General features: G+C 44.9%; 1 protein-coding gene across 1 annotated transcript; it reads right to left on the bottom strand.

The window, feature by feature from the left end:
• Positions 1–2,313: 2,313 nt before the first annotated feature.
• Positions 2,314–3,886, bottom strand: LOC146830842 (endogenous retrovirus group PABLB member 1 Env polyprotein-like). Its single transcript, XM_085604070.1, has one exon. It carries the CDS (start codon positions 3,835–3,837, stop codon positions 2,458–2,460), a length of 1,380 nt encoding a protein of 459 aa, XP_085460196.1. The 5' UTR covers positions 3,838–3,886; the 3' UTR covers positions 2,314–2,457.
• Positions 3,887–13,883: the final 9,997 nt, after the last annotated feature.

Below are 13,883 nucleotides of genomic sequence, written 5' to 3'. Positions count from 1 at the left end.
AAAAATGGGCTTCCGACATCTTAGAGGTTAATGTGGTTTCTGCCTGCCACTCTCCCTTTACACAGGTTATGGCATTACGCCCAGAGCTGCTGACTATGACCCTGCAGCTGCTTTTATTTGCTATTAGCAGCTTAGGGGACTGGGAGACCATGTTTGAGTCTTGGCTTGGACTCAACATCCTGTGATTCTGTCCAAATCCCTTATTCTCCCTGTGCCTAAAAATAATGAACTCAACCTTTTATAATGACACTGGTGTTCATGTAAAGCGCTCCAATACATTTGGTCGCACTATACAAAAACTACAGAAAAATGCAGCAATAGGTAAAAACAAAGAGTTAACATAAAAAAGTAAAGACAAATACTTACTCTTTCAGCTGCTGATTTGTACAAAGTAAAAACGGAAAACCTGGGTAAATCCCCCGTATTTAAATTGTGTGATCCTAGGCGAATATTTTATTTTGCCAAAGCTAATTTTTCTTCATTATTGCGTATGAAAGCACTTTTAAATATGTTAGTCCAGAATACCAGTTGTACAAAAACCTATTGTTTGATTTAATAGACTGTAATATTGCTTTAAGATAATCTGGGCCCCATATAGGATTAACAAAACAACTGTTTTGTCTCTGTTCACTAATTTGTCAAGTTTAAAAACCTTAATAAGTACTTATCAGTGCAGTGCTATAAAGTGACATTTAATGCCAACGTTACCACACGTTAAAGAAATACCCATTTTTTTATTTTGCCGAGACTCTCACGTTATACGTCATAATTGTTGTATGATTTACGTAGCAAACATTTTCATGGCTCGGTTCATGCATGGGCTCTTAGATCTGAGCCAAACCTTTGGCTCGGCTTTGGCTCAGCTCTTCCTATGAATTTGTTGGCTCACTCATCTTTAGGTAATACTTCAGGCCCTTCATGAGGCATGCTGATGCATGTAGGAGAGTGGAGTCTGAGAAGCTATGGAGCAGTGTGGTGACATCATCCTGGTACAACAGTACCATGGATTGGGTAGCAGGTCTGACGCTGCAATCAGGAAGGAATGGCTTCACTTTCTTCATCGGCAAGAGCTGGTACCAAGTCAATTGGGTTTTCTTGGTAATGTATTCCTTGAGGTTGAATTGTATGTCCTACATAAATCTGAGTGACTTGTCATTGAGTCAAAACTGGGGTTCGAATTCATCCAGGCTCATGAACAACTTCTATTGGCGCATTTCATAAGTGTAGGATATTTCCTCACAGAGAGAATGGATATTAACTGACCTCCGAGGTCAGTTAATCTCCACCCAGTATTTTAAATAATATGAAAGCACTGATGATATGTAGGTCAACAGCATGTGTATGAGGCTCAGTTATATTTAGCGATCTCCATCAAAAGAAATGGTTACAAATGCACCATACACAAATGGACTTTGGTCCAGTTTCTAACCCAGTATAAATTATGCCATGTTGCTTTTAGTATCAATGCAGAACCTGAAGTCTCCATAGATGCTCACAGTGATATTTAAGAACTTAGTAATGGATATGTTGTGGTGCAGTCTAGAGCTGTTTTCTGTCAGTTTTAACAGCACCATGCCATTTAATTGATCAGACCTTATCAGTATGGCTCTTTTCTCAAATAACAAACCAACCAGTACGACACACGGGACTTGATTCACAAACTTTTACTTTTGAGCTAGCTAACATGTTTAAGGTATGTGTACTACTTTTAGGTATTCACAAACATTATTTCCTATGGGGTATTATTTTAAACCCCTATCTCCAGTGTGAAGAACGGGGCCTTTAAGGGGCTGGCGGGGCAGGGCACGCCTGAAATCTCCGAGTTCACCTGCCTTGTTGTACAGAGACACGGAATACTCTGTTAGCGTAGAAAACCAAATTTATTAGCTGCAGCTACGCACAGTTATCCTAGAAGTACATCAGTGGTAGGTTCTCAGGAGACTGCCACTTTACTCCGTGGATGAAAGTCTTTTATAACCATATACACCCAAAGAAAAACACTCCCCTTGCACCAAATATTAGCCAGCAGGAAAACATTCAAAACAAGGCACCATGTAACCAGAACGTCCCCCTTGAGTCGTGTTCTTGCCCAACCCCATAAGTCAATCAATGACAGCACCTATAGGTCAATCAGTAATGGCAGGACGTGTTTGTGTGCTTCAAAGGACGACTTGCAAAATAGGATAATACAGGGAAAGAATACCGAAGGCCAACAGATAGTTGGGACAAGGATTAGTCAGTCTAGACAAGTCAGTTCGGCTAGTTCCTGGAATTGGCTTCACGACAAGGAGGGGGGGTTATTTGACACGTAGCAGTACAAAGGGCAGAAACACTTCGTTCGCCGAGCTGCCTGAGTGAGGGCAACACAAAATGGCGACGGAATACAAAATGGAGTCGAAACTAAATTACCTCAGACCCTCCTTTTGCCATTACGCAGGCAAAACACACAGACTCACGTTAATCTGAGTCAATGTCAATAGCCATGAGGTCGTCAAGTTGTTGCTGCAACATCATTTTCATATTTTCTGCTTTCTGTGAGACAGGCCTTGGAACACACATGGTGGCACAAAGGCCGCAGATAGCAGGACCACATTGTAGACAGAGGCAACATGAGAAGATAATGGCCAAAATCATTCCAATTAAAGTCAGTACTTTCCATCCCCATGTGGACAGTAATCCCCAAAACCATCCTGTCAAAGACCAATCTCCTTCGTCCTGGTGAATGGACTCAGCGATCAGATGCAATTTAGAGATGGCCTGGTATACTGTAGGGGCGTTGTCAGGTATGTAAATGCAACAGCTGGATCTAATCAATTTACATACTCCACCACGGTCCGCAAGAATGATATCTAAAACCATCCTGTTTTGTAATGTCATAAGACGGTCCGCCTGAAGCTCGGCTGTGAGGTTACTCAGTGCCCCTACAGTTTCATCTATCGTTGCCTCAACAACTCGAGTGAGGTGCCTTATGTTTCTGCTATTGGCCATAGGGCCCCAAAATGGGAGGAATCCTTTGAAAAAGTCGCCTCCCTCTTGTCCTGCTGTATCTTCTGAATTAATGACGCCCCTACTGTACCTATTTCTGTGATGTCCCGAAGGGGCGGTATATGTCGGAGGAAGGAGAAAAGCCACGTAACATGACCCTGAGAAATTAGTTGGTAACCATGTATAGGCCCTGTCATGGCAAACGAAATACGTTCCCTGAGATGGCACTAACGGTGGAGAAGTCTGAGATGCATAGGTATATGTATGTGCACAAGAGCTCGTTCCCAATTGGGCCTTAGCATTCTGACCATTTCCTTGGAGACACAGGTGGCCTCGGTGGGGTACAGTCCATATGGGTGGGGATCTCTTTCGTCTGGCCCTATCTGTAAGGCTAGTAACATAATGGGTCACGTTCCAGCCAATGTATGCCCGTCGTTCGTCGGCGGAGAACTTATTAATTTTACTGTAATATTTGGTCATAGCCCATATTCCCCTTACCAGAGGGTCATGACTAACGTCAACCCCACCCCCATATGGACCAACAGGGTGTTGGGGTTGGTTCTCGTATGCATTAGAGAACATAGACACATAAGCCCAAGCAGACCGCCCCAGGGAAAAAGGTAAAACTAAATATGGCATCCCTTTATCCCTAGTATGGGGCAAGAGTCCACAAACCCAACAATCGGTGGTATTGACCAACAATTGATGCTGGTGCAACAATTGAATGAATGAATTATTGAAATATTCCATTCTCCTACTTTGCTCATGTTCTGGTAGTGTATGTAACTGGTGCGGGGAGGCAGTGGTGCGAAAAGACACGGGATGGGAGGTAGGTGTAGGTGTCTGCTGCATAATATAAGTAACCCAACCCACACAAGCTAATATAATACATAAAAAGATTAAAATAAACAACGTTATACCACATCTATTATACAATAATTTGCAATATTTCTTCTTCATTTTATCCTTCTTATTATTTTTCCTTAATATAATAGAATCCATCTGTTGTAATCTAGTTGGAATGTTATTTCTAGAATATAGAGATGTCATATAGAATGTTAGTGGGGGAAGGTTCAGACTGGAGCTGGGGATCGTGATGAACGGAGTCTGTTGATGCCTTCTTATTCATATTCCTGATTGAACATCAGATCAACTTTATTCTGCGTGTTACGAGCTTATTTTTAACACTGGCGACGAGCGACTATCTTACTTGATTGGGGACAAGTGAGTCTAGGCATCAATTCCCCTGAGGACTTATAAAAACCCACGATTAACATCGGCCTTCAAGACACTCCGACTTCGAGGGAGATGTATTTGGACTATTTCCAGACCTTCAGACTATGTCAGATCTTCAGACTTTGGTGAGTGCTGTTCTCACTCGAATGTGTTTTTTTTTAAAGAAAAACGAGAAGGAAAAGAGTGACTGCGTACTTACATTTGCCGTTGCAAGTTTTGCCATTTTTTAAAACACTGTGTGGCATTCTTCGCTCGCGACGATTCACTCACGAGCGCCGAGACTCATCGTTCATCACGCAGTTCATCTACGGCTTCTGTCATCACGCAAAGGACACGCATTACGTTTCTACGCTTATGTGTCGGCCATTTTTTTTTGTTTTTTTTTGTGTTTTATTCATTACGGGAGTGGAAGTGGAATGAAACACGGAGGCTGAACCAGAAGCGTTATAAACGACCGGAAAGTCGTCGATTTACGGCATCTTTTCTTCAAGTGTCATAGCAGGAATGAAACACGGAGGCTGAACCAGAAGCGTTATAAACCACCGGAAAGTCGTCGATTTACGGCATCTCTTCTTCAAGTGGCATACAACAAACAATTTGTCTGTGAGTTTGTTTACAACTCATTATTAAGATGGATTAATGAAATCTTTTGGACAGCGGTGACTACTTTTCTTGTGTTAGTTTATTATTTTATATATAAGTTTCATTCAAGACTTTTGGACAGCGTTGACTACTTTTCTTGTGTTAGTTTATTATTTTACATATAAGTTTCATTCAAGACTTGTTTTCAGGTTGTTTACATTATTTAATTGCTTAATCTAAATTCAGTTAATAATGGCTACTCCAACCAGCATGTCCCAACCACCGGCATTTCTATCAGAGAAAGGAGATCCTATTTTACCCTGGAAGAGATGGAGGAATTTATTTGATTCATATATTGTTGCAATAGGAGGAGAAAAGTTTTCAGCAGTTAGAAAACAAGCCATTTTACTGCATAATTTAGGAGTTGAGGGGCGTAACATTTATGATAGTATTGATCTCATTCCAGTAGGATCAGCGGAGGGTGAAGCTAGTGATGTATATGAAATGTCCATGGGAATGCTGGAAGGGTACTTTGGTCCACGTATAAACGTGGTACTTGAGAGACACAAATTCTTTACCAGGACTCAAGGCAGTAATGAACGTGTCAAGAGCTATGTAGCCTCTCTCAAAACCTTGGCCAGAACTTGCGAGTTCGGTGACCTTTCTGATTCTTTAGTTAGGGACCAGCTTGTGAGGTGCACGAATAGCACACGTGTACAAGAAAAGCTATTGTCAAAGAATCCAACTTTGGTGGAGGCTGTTTCAATAGTTGAAGGAATGGAGAATACTACCTCTTGGGTGAAAGAGATGAATGTGAGGGGTGAGGGGAAGAAAGTGAATACGAGTGATGTTCATGCCTTAACAGAGGAAGAAAGTTCGTTAGATTCTGAAAATGTGGCTAAGATTAAATTGTCTGAGAAGTATAAGACTTCTCACAGGGATACAAAGACTGCTGGTGGGGTCCTGAAGAATTTTCCTTCAAAACAAGACTGTGAAGATCGTTCAAGTTCTCACGTCACTAAGAGTGATGGGGAAAAGGGTAATAGAGAGATACCCAAGATAAAGTGTTATAGATGTGGAAGCACGAATCACTTTTCCAACTATCCTCATTGTTATGCAAAGGACTCCATTTGCATGAAATGTGGGGTCAAGGGTCACTATGCTCGTGTATGCAAGTCTACCAGAGTAGGGGAGAAGAAAACTGAGGTGGTGCGTACTATAATCTTAAAGGTGGATGAGGAGAGTGGTGGAGTGGATGCTGGAAAACTATCCATGCCGGAATGCAAGATCCTGGTGGATAGCTATGAGTTCTTAGTACTTGCTGATTCGGGATCACCTTTCACAATGATTGGGAACAAACAATGGGATGAAGTGGTAGGCTTGGACAATGTCACGCTTTTCCCCCCAGATATTAATCCAGTCAGCTATGGAGGTACTAAAATCAATGTTTTAGGATATATTGAGGCTTGTATCAGATTCAAGGAACGTGATACGTTAGGGAAGGTGTATGTGGCTGAACGGGGCGATAACTTGTTGGGATGGAGACATCAAAGGGATTTGGGGATTATGCTTAATCCCAATGCTCAAGATCCCAAAGACCAAGTCATGTTGGTTGATGATAAGGATAAGTGTGGGTTTGGGAGTGAGCTAAGTAATGAATGTATTAGGAGGTTTCCTGAGGTCTTTACCGATAAGCTGGGCTGTCTCAAAGGGTTTGAACATCAGATCATTCTTAAGGACAGAGCCATACCTTGTGTTCATAAAGTGAGGAGGGTACCCAACATGATGATGGGACCCCTCAAGACTGAACTTGATAGGTTGTTGAGTCTGGGTGTTATTGAGGAGATTGAAGCCTCAGAGTGGTTGGCGCCCGTTGTTTTAGCCTCGAAGGATGGTGGTGCTGGGGTCAGGATGTGTGTTGACCTGAGAAGCCTGAATGAGTGGATCTGGGTGGACAGGCAACCTTTGCCAAATATTTCTGAGTCGTTGAGTATGCTTAAGGGGGCGTGCATTTTTAGTGTGTTGGACCTGTCCTCTGCATACCACCAGATTCCTTTGCATAAAGACTCGAGGCACCTCACCTCATTTGTGACACCACTTGGAGCCTATCAGTTTTTAAGAATGCCATTTGGGCTGGCGTCAGCCGCAGCGTGCTTTCAAAGAATTATGAAGAAAGTGCTTGGTGAGGTGAAGAATATATTGTTCTTTCAAGACGATATATTGATTTATGGTAAGGATGTTGAAGGACATAATAGGACTTTGACGAGGTTTTGGAGAGACTTAAGAAAAAGGGGTTGACTGTGAAGAAAGAAAAGTGTCGTATTGGTGTTCACACTGTCACTTATCTTGGTCATTTGATATCGGGGGAAGGAATCCAGCCCAAGCTTGAACTTGCACGGAGTGTGGTTGAAGCTCCTGTGCCAAAAGATAAGGAGCAGGTGAGATCGTTTCTGGGGCTTGCTGAGTTCTACTCCAAATTTGTCAGAGGGTTTGCGAGTGTAACTGAACCTATCAGAGTTTTGCTTAAAAAAGGGTCAGTCTTTGCGTGGTCGGAGAAGTGTCAGGAAGCTTTTGAGGTTGTCAAAGGGGAGATTGGAAGGATGCCCACTCTTGGTCATTTTGATGTTAATAACAAAACGATCTTGACCACAGATGCCAGTCTTAAGGGGTTGGGAGCTGTTTTATCCCAAGTGGTTAATGGTGAGCAGAGGACGGTGGCTTTTGCCTCGAGAGCACTTAGGGATGCGGAGGTTAATTATTCGTGCATAGAGAGGGAAGCTTTAAGTGTGTTCTGGGCTGTTCAGCATTTCAAGTTTTATTTGTGGGGGATACCATTTTTGGTGAGGACGGACCATCGCCCACTGGTGCAGATCTTTTCTTGCAGACATAGCGAACATATTACTCCTAGGATAAAACGATGGAGTGAGGGGTTGCAGGAGTACAATTTTGTTGTACAATATATACCAGGTTCCAGCAATAAGACGGCAGATTGTCTTTCTAGATTGCCTGTCAACACAGTGAGTGGAGGTTGTGAAAGTGATGTTGTATGTTGGGTGGTTGAGCCATCCTTGTCTTTGGAATCTTGGATTGAGGGGGTCAACAAGGATAAAACCTTGGAGTCACTAAAGGTCTGGGTGACTCAGGGTTGGCCTGACTGCAAAACCTTGGATTCAAATATGAGAGCTGACTGGCTGGTTAGGGATGACTTGTCTTTCACTGGGGGTAATCTCATGAGAGGTGAGAGGGTGATTCCTCCAGTTGAGTTCAGGGAGAGGATTGTTAACACGGGCCATGAAGGCCATTTGGGGCGGAGTCTTACAAAGGCTAGAGTGAGAGAACGGTACTGGTGGCCAGGGATGGATCGCATGGTTGAGGAGGTGGTAAGAGAGTGTGTTTCCTGTGCCATTAGTGATAAGTCACATGTCGTTAGTAAGGCTCCATTGTCTCCTGTTTTGGTTCCGGATGTGGTCTGGTCAAAGTTAGGTTTGGATATTGTGGGCCCTTTTGAGTTGCTGCCATCTTATGAACGTTTTGTTATTATGCTGGTAGATTATACTTCTAAGTGGGTGGTTACCAAGTGTGTGAGTTCTGTGACCACGAAGGTGGTTATTGACTTTTTGAAAGATGTTTTCTCATTGGAGGGGTTTCCAAAGTTTCTTGTCACGGACAATGGTGTGCAATTTGTGTCCCATGAGATGGTTGATTTTCTCAGGGATCATGGTATTGTACATCAAAAGACAGAATTGTATGCTCCACAGGCTAATGGGTTGTCTGAGAGGATGAACAGGATGGTAAAAGATTGTGCTCAACGGGCATTGTCTTTGAGGGTTTCGTTCAGTGGGGTTTTGAGGGACATGTGGTGGGCGCATCGTACTGCACCCAATGCGGTTACTCAGATTTCGCCGTTTGAAGTCTTGAGGGGCAGAAAGGCTACATCGAAACTTAATCCTTTTTGGTTGCCTGTGTCCTCTGGGCCTGTGGTGAGCAGAGAGGACTGTCATAGTAAAGTCTTAGAGTATCAGCATAAGTACAAGGCTGATTATGATCTGAGAATGAGGGTTAAGTGCAGGAAGTGGAATGTAGGGGACAGGGTGTTGGTGAAGAATCCTAGACATTGTTTGAAAGGAGAGTCCTCTTTCCTTGGTCCCTTTACTATTGTGACCATCAGGAAAAATGTAGTGAGAGTAGATTCTGGTGCTATGTGGAGCATGTCCAGGTTGGTGAAGTATCATGGCAATTCTCGCAGTGATGATGTAGAAGGGGGTGTTTGTGAAAATGGTGCGGAATCTTGTAGTGGGATTCCTGAGAGTGGGGGTGCTATGCCATTTGGTGTGCGTCCTTCAAGAGAGAAACACATGCCAAGGAGATTCAGTGATTATGAGTTACAGTAATTGTGACTCTGAGTTGTATCTCCTTGGAGGGTAGGCCCTGATTATGCTAATTTGGCAGATGTGAGTGTCATTTTATTGTACTTTTATTTTTGTTACCTATTTTCTGTATTTCGTTTTGGGGAATGTTCTTTGTATACTATGTTTATTAATTTCTCTAAGTAGGGGGGATGTGTTGTAATCTAGTTGGAATGTTATTTCTAGAATATAGAGATGTCATATAGAATGTTAGTGGGGGAAGGTTCAGACTGGAGCTGGGGATCGTGATGAACGGAGTCTGTTGATGCCTTCTTATTCATATTCCTGATTAAACATCAGATCAACTTTATTCTGCGTGTTACGAGCTTATTTTTAACACCATCCTCTAAATGTTGCTCGTGGCAGTCTTCCTTCTTCACTCAGCTGTGATTATCAGCCGTCCTATGACACTGCAAGTCCTGCAGGCCTATTGCCACTACTAAGGTCACAAACTAAGACTCTTACCACGACCCTGCAACCTAATTGGATGGTCAGTATCACTGAAAAGCGTAATCAAAAGAAAATTTCTCAATTGTCTCTAGCCACTCTAGGCCTCAAATTGTATCTCGTTTTATTCGGCACAGTCTGGTCCTGAAAAAGTGTCTCCGGATTAGTCGTGTTCAACCTGAGATGTGGTGGTACAGCGTCCTGCAGAACGTCATCATCCTCTTTCTCAGATCGAGTCCAATCTAGGTGTGCATTGCTAAAAGGTACGAATCGGGGGACCCTTTCACCTTCAAAATCGCCAATACCTTCACGGACCCACCGATCATAAGGCAAAGGCAACGGTACCTTCTCACAATGCACACCGTGGATCCAATTTTTCTTTCCGACCACCTTCACAGCTGTGCGTGTTGTTAATAATACTTGACGAGGCTCATTCCAGCGAGGTTCCAAGTTCTTTGATCTTTGAAAATTCTTCACACACACCCAATCGCCGGGTTGTATGGTATGACCAGGATCAGTAGAAGCCTGAGGCAAAGCGTCTTGTACCTGTTGATGAAGGACACGCAATTTAGTGGTGAGGTCATGCAAATAATCAATCAACATTGGATGCTCTATCTCGGAATACTTCTTTGGCCTTGGGACTCCCCAGACATTTGCTGGGCATCCAAACACAACCTCGTAGGGTCTGAGTCCCATACGGGAATGAACAGTTGTTCGAGTAGACAAAAGAGTCAAGGGTAAAGCATCGGGCCAGGCAAGACCCGAGCTGGCCTGTATCTTCGCGAGCCTGAGCTTAAGAGTACCATTATAGCATTCCACCAAACCTGCTGACTGAGGGTGGTTTGCCGCATGAAATTTCTGTCTGATACCAAGACCTGCACACACTTTCTGCATTATCTGACCCACGAATTCACTTCCATTGTCACTCCAGACAATTCGAGGCAAGCCGAACCTCGGGAAAAACTCCTTCAAAAGGACTTTAGCCGTAGACAGAGCAGTATTATCCTTTAGGGGGTAGGCCTCTATCCATCTAGAAAAGGCACACACCACCACAAGGACATACTTCAGATTATTACATCGCTCCATGTGAATGTAATCTATTTGCAACACCTCAAAAGGGTACATTGGAGGGGCAAAATGGCCTACTGGGGTTGGTGTTCCCTTCCCTGGATTGTGCATCAAGCAAACAATACAGTGCTTAACCAGATTATCTGCGCATTTAGGGATCCCCACATTCTGCCATACAGGGGCCAGAAGTTTGTATATCCCTTTAGCACTAATGTGGGCTGGACCATGTGCCATGGTATCTACTGGAAGTACATAGGCGTCTGGTAACAGCCAGCGCTGATGTTCCGACAATTACGTCCAACACCCTGTCACGTCCAACATTCCTGTACCCTCTCTCCACTTACTCAGTTCTTTCTCTGTAGCCTCTACCTGGATCATTTTTACACTTTCTATTGTGTCCTCACACATCCCTCCTTGTCTGACCCATCTAGCAGGGCCCACAACATACATGCGGCTTGTAACGTCTCTGGCTGTCTCTTTCGCTGTCTGGTCTGCAAAAGCATTTCCTCGACCCACATCATCAGTGATCCTCTTATGCGCACTACACTTGACAATTGCTATCTGAGTGGGCAAGGTAAGTGATTCGAGAAGGTCCTTTACCAACTGACCATGCCGTATCTTAGTGCCGTGGGAGGTGAGAAATCCTCTTTCCCTCCACAGGCGGCCAAAACTGTGGGCCACTCCAAACGCATACTGGCTATCAGTGAACACATTCACTCTCTTTCCTTCAGCCAACACACAAGCTCTAGTCAGAGCTATCAATTCAGCTGCCTGGGCTGAATTGTGCCTAATGCGTGCTGTTTCCACAATTGTGTACAAAGTAGTGACTGCATAGGCCGAAGTCGTCAGTGGCGGTGCGTCCATTGGGGGCGTTGCCCCACTAAGCTGGAACAGCCCCAACGCCCCCAATGGACGCAAACTCCTGCAAGGGCATTTACGTTCCAATCCAGCCTGAAAGTCCTTTTCAGTTTCACTGAGTGCGCGACGCAGTCTGTGGGTGTGTGTGGGGGCGGGGCTGCCGTTGACGTGGAAATAGCAGCGCGCAGCAGTCCAGCAGACAGCAGTGCGCAATGCGCATGTCAAGTTTTGGGCTCTATTCTGGAATCCTGGCCTGAACATGCGCACACGTGTGTGTGTGGCACTTAGAAACTTTGACTACTACAGTGGTGACTGGGACCCGAGGGTGCGTCTCATAACGCAGCCCCCCCCCCCCCCGGGTCTCATTATGGGCAGGGACTAACCCTGCTCTTAAGCCAATCCTGGCACTACTGGCACAGTGGCGCTGGTAATGCAGCGCCAGGGTTGGCTGAGTCTATTCACCGCGGTCCGCGCAGCGTGCGCAGTGCAGCAGTCGAGTGAGTCATGGTGCGCCGTACGTATGGTATGGCCAATCACACTGCGGCAATGTGAAGCCATGCAGTAGTGATTGGCCATTTTAGTCTCTCTCTACGCTGTCGGCGCACCACGTCACCACGCCAGTGCCTGCTGCCTGCCACACGACACACACGAGACGACACACACGAGGTGCGAGGAGTCACAGTCAGAGAGAGTCACGAGTCGGAGCGAGCACGACGAGCAGACGAGACACAGTGCAGCAGCCAGCAGCGAGTTTTGACTCTGGTATGTATCACTCACTATAATGTGGAGGCTTAAGCGTTTGTATTTTGTAATGTGTATGTACACTGTACAGTACACCGTCACCGAGCCCTTCGACTGAGGCCCAGTCCCTTACACATAAGAACCCCTCTCTCTCCTCACTTGCACTTACCCAGCACTCTAGCCAGCCGGCGGTCCATGCTCTGGCCTAAAAATGCTTTCTTCATACACCGGACTGCCCCAGCCCCTCCCGTCACAGCACGAAGATCCCTCCTTGCACCCAGGTTCGACTGTACAGTTCCAAGACAATTCCCCTCTTCACCCCGGCCCCCACCTCCACTCTTCAACCTATTCTCAATTAGGATCCAGGAATGTGCACACCCTAGCAACAGGCAAAATAACAGCACCCTCGGTGAGCCCAGGCCAGGCAGGGCCAGTCCCTGCTCTGAGGTGCCTCCGGTAGGAGGTATTGACCAACTCATAGGTACGAGGGCTCCCATTTGGGGTATTTTTGCTTCATTCTGTTATCTTACACACTAGTCCCAATTTAAATTGAAAAAATACACACAAAAGTAGTTTTCTACAAGTGTTTCTATCCTCCAAAATACCTCTACAGAAAAATCTGACACTATCTTTTTCGGGCTGAAAATGTAGTTTTTTTAAATGATTAGTTACTTTCCATCCTAAATATCAGAGCTTCCTTTCCATTTCTATACCCTTTCGTCATTTTGACAGAATGAAATAAATCTGACTAACATTAAACCCTGCCCCCGGGCTCCGGAACAAGAGAACGGGGGTGTACGACTGCGACTCACCCTTTGGGGCAGACCTAGGGCAGATGGAGGGGTGGATGAGGCCCCCTTCCCGCCTCCAGTGGTGGTCGGACAGGGGCCTGTGTGTGTGGCACAAGGCTTGTTAGGAAGAAGTGCGCTGCTAGCGTGGAGGAGTACAGACGGCACAGCGAGAGAGCATAACATCACACAACACACACTAAGTAGTATAACAGAAAGCTAATAAAATACGAGGAATGCTCCCAATCCTGCTGTCAAGTACGAAGCGAGGGGATGCGCCCAAGAGAAGGGGAGAGCAAACAGAGACAGATGGAGGGAAAGGGCGCAGAAAAAGACGTGGGAGGAAGAGTGTAATGAACCGCAAGAGGGAGAGAAGAGAACGGGGGAGGCAAAGGGGAGACAGGAAGTGAAAACAATAGTGACAACAGAGAAAAAGGGGACAACAGAGTAGAGATAAAAAAGGATGTAAAAAGGAATGGTGAAGCAGGGGGGCAAAAGAAGAGACAGGGGAGAGAAACTAGTGTATGAAGTGCAAAGGTGAGAAACTACAAGACAGAGAGGGGTGAGATGGGGTAGGACAAGGTCAATAAGATGAAGAAGAAGAGGAAGGAAGAAAGCAATTACAAGGGAGTAGAATTAGGAGCACGCGAGAGGAAGAGAGAAGAGATGCGAAGAGAGGGAAATGTTGTTATAGATGTAAATGCAGAGATGAGAGGAAGTGTGAACGAGCGAGGAAGGAAAGGGGCAAGGAATAAAATAAATAGAGAAGGAG

The sequence above is a fragment of the Triturus cristatus genome, chromosome 5_1, assembly GCF_964204655.1.
Source record: "Triturus cristatus chromosome 5_1, aTriCri1.1, whole genome shotgun sequence".
Lineage (NCBI taxonomy): Eukaryota > Metazoa > Chordata > Amphibia > Caudata > Salamandridae > Triturus > Triturus cristatus.
Note: the sequence above shows the minus strand (reverse complement) of the source record. Positions and strands in the feature narration are given on the sequence as shown.

What these genes read in the sequence shown, in the direction of transcription:
- LOC146830842 (XM_085604070.1), bottom strand. Translation starts at nt 3,837, where the DNA reads ATGCAGCAGACACCTACACCTACCTCCCATCCCGTGTCTTTTCGCACC.